The 5957-nt window shown below is 33.4% G+C and overlaps 1 protein-coding gene across 1 annotated transcript; it reads right to left on the bottom strand.

Annotated features, from left to right (window-relative positions):
• Positions 1–1101: 1101 nt before the first annotated feature.
• On the bottom strand, positions 1102–5142 carry LOC147279885 (bifunctional adenosine 5'-phosphosulfate phosphorylase/adenylylsulfatase HINT4-like). Its single transcript, XM_086252088.1, has 6 exons — positions 5069–5142; positions 2614–2628; positions 2460–2536; positions 2271–2337; positions 1372–1449; positions 1102–1282 (listed from the first exon to the last, which is right to left on the bottom strand). Exons 1-6 carry the CDS (start codon positions 5140–5142, stop codon positions 1177–1179), a joined length of 417 nt encoding a protein of 138 aa, XP_086108214.1. The 3' UTR covers positions 1102–1176.
• Between the last annotated feature and the right edge of the window lie 815 nt (positions 5143–5957).

Here is a 5957-nt window from a genome sequence, read left to right as displayed (position 1 = left end):
GTCGGATCTCATGTTTTGGTGGTGTTGGTAGAGATGAAGTTGGGTGTTTATGTTGGGTTTTAGTAAAGGTAATTTGGGAAAACTTGTTTGGTATAATAATAAATTTTTGTAATCACTACTAGGAAGTACCCCATTAGAGATCAGTGGAACACTGATGTCTATTAGGTTTGCGACCGATAAGGGCAGACGTGATATCTAATGTACCCTATTTTCAATATCGGTTTTTACCCGATGTTTATAAAAACTTAGACATCCTATTTGTTGAATTTCCGATATTGTTAATACATAATATATATCGAATTTTCAAGTTTCCGCTATCTATATGAATGGATTCCGATATGTAATGTACTTTCAATATCATTAGTTTTTAAAAAACTGACATTAAAGTGTATATTATATATCGGTTTGGTTATATTTTTCGATATTGTAAACTCAGCAAAAGCTATGTTTGGTAAGTTGTTACATCACTTTTTTTATTAAAGCGATATTTAATATTGTTAACACATCAGAGTTTTAAATAAAACCGATATATCTATATAGATTAGATATCTGTTTGTCCGTTGTTTCAGATATTATAAGTCTTTTAAATATCATTTTTGAGCTACCATGTGATATAAAAATTATATTAGATATCGCTATTATTTTGTTTTTCGATGTATATGCCTGTATAAATATCAGATTTAAGACATTAGATATCAGTGTTGAACGGATATTGTAAATGTTTTTTAATTAAAAAAAACAAAATTAAAATGGATTGTTAGATATCAGTTTTTCCTGTCAAATATTTGATATCAAAATTCGAACATGCACCATCCAATTTGTGCAATTTAAATGCTTCCATCAATTTCATCCAACATTCTCATACAATATTTCCAACATCCAATTTCCAGAGAAATTGTAGAGAGGGAATCTTAGCATTTCTCATGTGCATCACTTACACTTACAGTAATTTAATATAAAGCACCACAAAACTGAAACAGAAGCATCAATAGAGAATAAAAATATTTATACTTGTATTAGAATTTGAAGCAATACATATTCTAAGGGTAAGCAAACCATGATATATGATTCACCATAACGATTAACATGACATATGCTTTTTTCTGTTTTACATAGTTTACCCACTAACTAGGGAAAGCCAATGTATCATGTTTCACTACTAATTTATAACTCAAATCACACTTTTGAAGTAATTGGTGAGAGAGGCTTTATCTTCTCCAGCAACTTTTCAGCTTCAAGAAATCCAAATGATCCCACAGACATATATTTTATATATTTCCATCTGTTCAAGTGTAATTAGGTATGTCACTTCAATGAACAAGTTGAGGTAAGAGAAACCTCAGGCATATCGTAAACCCCAAAATAGCTTACCTGAGTATGTAGGGTAGTGCCAAACAATGAAGGTGCAAATGGTTAACAGAATTAAATGGAGGCTGATGAAAGCCAAATCTGTCAAAAGGACATAATAACATCACACTCAAAAGTCTTTCATAACCAAATTCATCTGCAGAACCTTAGTTCAAAGTAAGTAAAAACCAAGTAATGATTATTTTGACCTAATTGTTTTTCAGATGAATACTGCATGCATGCCTACTCTAATTCAAGTTCATTTATTCAATTTTTTGTGTGTAATCATTTTAGGTTCACAAGTATAAGTGGATATATAGGAATCAAAATCTGCTGAATACCTCATGTATTGATCTTCTACTTCCTAGGTCTCTTCAAATCATTACAGAAAGACATCTTCCATAGAAGATGTAAAGGACAAATTGGTCAATGTATAGCCCAAATTACAGAAATTATGAACATTCACATTCTTAACCAGCCCATCTTTGCATTAAGCAATATGGGTGACATGTTAGTAGGACAGATAGAATATAAATATTGAAACTAATCTAGTGTTTTTTATTCTTTGACAGTCAACAATCCAGTGTTCACCACCAAGGCACAATTTCACATCCATCGTTTCCATGGTACATAATAAGCATTCAAATGGCTTAAAGAAACAAGAGGGACGGGCTATGAAGCAAATGTTGGTGCAATCGGTGCCACAAGAATTCAAGAATAGTAGCATAATAACTGAATCAAGTTGTAATACAAATTTACATAATTTCCAGCAGAGGCAACGCTAGAGGAAACAACCTAAGAGAACAGCTTCTGACAATCAATCTAACTGTGCACAATTGCACACCCAAAAATCAATCTAATTGTGCATAATTGCATATCAGAAAATAATACAAAGATAAAAGCTTTCAAGAACAGGGCAATACCTGTACTGATGGCATTGAGGTGCATCTCGTTGTAATAGAGTTTTCCCCACTTCTAACATGTGACATACTGAACAACAATGAAAAACAATGGGGTGTAAGATTAATACATATAATGATGAAAAAACAAAGAAAAAAGTCCCACATTGGTTGAACCATGAATCATTTAAGCTTGAGCAACATTTAGATTACCCAAAGAGTAGTCTTGAGGTGTTCTTTGAAGATCCTTCACAGTTGGGATGTGATCCACAGGAATAACCAAGTAATGCCTACAAGAATCAAGATTGTTATTTTAAATTGAAAATGGTGACACTGATGAATGGGATTGGGGGGAGTCATTCAATACCTTGCAGCAGCGGGTCTGATATATATCAATATTAAATTAAAATGTATATTTAACTAACCTAAAATCAACCTAAAATCAATATTAAATTATCCACCTATTTCCCTTTAACATCTTACAAAACCTAAAATCAATATTAAATTAAAATGTATACTTAACTAACAATTACTGCAAGAATCCGAATTAAATACCTTATGAAGGAAAATTAGCTATATTTAACTACTAATGAAGGAAAGAAACATCTCCAATCACACAAAGTACTAACATTATAACAAATTTGAACCATTGTAAATTTGTATAGATTATTAAGAAAGGAGAATAGGAAAAAAGAAAGAAGCATCAACTGACAATGACTGCAAGCATCCATACAATGATAAAAAAATGAAGTTCTTAACTAGCAATTACTGCAAGCATCCGAATTAAATACCTTATGAAGGAAAATCAGCTATATTTAACTACTTAATGAAGGAAAGAAACATCTCCAATCACACAAAGTACTAACATTATAACGAATTTGAACAAGTGTAAATTTCAGTAACTACAGTAAACAACTTTAGTTTACAGTAACTACTGTTGTTTATCCCATCCAAATAAACAATAGTAACTACTTGGTTCAAGTATAAGAAACTCTTTACCAATAAAAACAAATTAAGCACAATGGCTAATTTCAGTCAATCCCCATCCATAGGTACATGTTATAGCAGAATAGTTCTCCAACGTAAATACTAAAAAGAACCAACAAAAACCTAGTACTCATAAAGTTCCCCCCCTCCCCCCAAAAGAAATAGAGACGATTATCAAACTTGTTATAGCAATAGTTTACTGCAATATCATATTCAAAAGCTAGCCTAGACAAAACCCCGTCTTAGCAAACTCAACCACTAAACCAATAAGACCAAGTGAATCAGTTGTCTATTACTAGTTTTTATAAAAGTTGCAGAAAAGTAGTAAACGTCTAAAAACTTAAATAAATCCAAAAAAAGAAATAGCTAATAAAGCTCAAAGAAGCAACAAACTATTTCTCTTCTATATGGGTGTCTCGGTTTCAAGTATTGGATACTCTAAATTGAAGCCTAGACATAGTCTTGAAATTAAATAGTATGTTCTTGAAGAGCATTTGTTATTTATATACAAAATAGCTAAAATCCATTCACAAAAATAGCACAAACAAGCAGGGAAAACAATGAGCAACGTACTTTAAAGAAAGTAAATTTCCTTATAATTAGTATTAATTCATGGGTTAAAAGATTATATAGAAATAAGTTAAGTACTTTAAAGAAAGTAACTTTCCTTATAATTAGTATTAATTCATGGGTTAAAAGATTATATTGAAAATAATAGCAGAAATAGCTTTGTCCTCGTAAGAAATCCTACTCTCAACCAAACTGTAAAAGCTAATAGCTGACAGTCAGCTACCCTAGTGTTTTAATTGCAGATCAGCAAATCAGTGTTACAGAGAAGCAAAGCCATCATCTCCTGTTTAGCCTGCCTATAAAGAATCTACCAATAAAAAAGATAGAGAAAGTATTCAACACAAGAAGTAAAGGATATTGACAATGCTGAAAAGGATGGGAAAGCCACAGCCGGATAGAATATTTTCTGTTTTCATATGTATCTGAAGAATGTACATATTCAATTTCTCATCCCAATCAATTCTGCTGATACATATTCCCTTTCCAAACTAAACTTTTGAAGGAACTTAAGGCCAAAAAAAAAAAGATCATTAGAAGGAGCTTGAAGAAAACAAAAAGGTCAGGGTAAGAAGCTGAAATAGGAGGTACTCCATCCTTGCAGATCATACCTCAGATCAGAGGAATCCTGCCTAAAAGAGAGACATATCTGGGAGTGGTCCGTACACAGTCTTCCAAGACAGTGGAATAAGCCACTTATCATTATTGTTGCCTGCACAAAGCCATTAAAAAAGATAAGCATACCTCTAACACGAAAGCATTAAGCAAATCATGGTTCAAGGAAGTAAAATAGATCTAATGGAAACAATTCTTAGGGATCAGCAAAGAGTTAATCAGGATCGTGAATCGCATTTCCTGTCCCTGCCCTGTGAAGAATATGGTTATGCCCTCATCCTCACCACATCCCACCCTGCCACCTGTTTTTTTTTTTTTTTCTCCTTTTTCAACATTGGCTAAATGTCTAGAACTTTTGTTAAATAAATATTATCCTAAATGCTCCCAAAACAATGTTAAGCTATGAAGTTGATTTTAAAATATGTGAATTTAGAATAATAATTGATATATTGGATGCCAAATCTATTCCTTTTTAAGAAAAAAAAATCCCAAATACAGAACAATATTAATCCAACCAAAGAAATAAATAACTTTTATTAGAATATTCAAATATACATGGTGTGAATGCACAAGGAAATTGGATCATTGCCGACCTTGAAGTACACACACACACACACATACAGTGATATATATATATATATATAGGCCGGTACCTTGTTAAGCCATCCTTTAGAATGAATCCTTGAAATTGATCTCTTAGCCTAGGACCACATAAGACACCAGACATCTGCTCACCTAAGGAACCAAAGAATAAAATTAGAGGGAAGTGCGAGAGAAAGAAATAAGATATTCAATACAAAAAAAAAAAAAAAAACCTAAATAGATACAAGAGCGAGAGAGAGTACCTGAGAGAGCTCTCGAAGAACAGAGTCGGAGTTGGATGGGTGTTACACAAAAAGCTAGACGATGGATACTAGGCGGTGGGTGTTGGACGATGGGTGATAGATCTCGTCGTTGATCATTGGTCCCGAGGTCTCGTCGTTGCCTTCCATCGGAGAGAGAAAGTGAAACCCTAGAATTTGGGGGTTTTACAATTTTGGATGAGTGAATCGTGTTTAGGAGGAAGAGAAAAGAGAGAGACATAGAGATTGAGAGATCGAAGGAGAGTTTGGTCGATCTGAGTTTGGTCTCAGTGAGCGAGGGTGAGAGAGAAGGAGCTGAGTTTGGTCTGATGGAGTCTGAGTGAATGTGTCTGCGAGTGAAGAGTTGTCAAGCCTTTAGGAATTTTTGAGAAGCAGGATCGATGAGGTAGAGACCTCATGGATTCTGGTCTGGGGGAATTTGAAGCAAAATCACAGCAACGGCGAGGGCTGCGGGTGAGAGAGAGAGAGAGAGAGAGAGAGCTCGGGGTGAGAGGGAGTGTTTGAGAGGGGGGGGGGTATCGGGTCTAACTTAAGTCAAAACATTTAAGTTGTCAAAAAAATTTGTATATTTGATTTTTAGCTGAATTAATTAGTATCAGTTCATGGATTAGATATCGATTATCATAGAATTTTAATTTCTACCCAAAAATTTAGATATCGAATTTGTAAACTTGGTGAT

Source organism: Dryas octopetala, chromosome 7 (genome assembly GCF_963921425.1).
Source record: "Dryas octopetala chromosome 7, drDryOcto1.1, whole genome shotgun sequence".
NCBI lineage: Eukaryota > Viridiplantae > Streptophyta > Magnoliopsida > Rosales > Rosaceae > Dryas > Dryas octopetala.
This window is presented reverse-complemented; position numbering and strand designations above follow the sequence as displayed.

Bases quoted from the DNA above. Each gene is read 5' to 3' on its own strand.
- LOC147279885 (XM_086252088.1), bottom strand. From the start codon at position 5,142: ATGTCTGGTGTCTTATGTGGTCCTAGGCTAAGAGATCAATTTCAAGGA. The intron at 2,338-2,459 runs GTAATCTAAATG...ATTGTTGTTCAG, and splicing joins ACCTCAAGACTACTCTTTGG to TATGTCACATGTTAGAAGTG. The intron at 1,283-1,371 runs GTAAGCTATTTT...ACACTTGAACAG, and splicing joins GCACTACCCTACATACTCAG to ATGGAAATATATAAAATATA.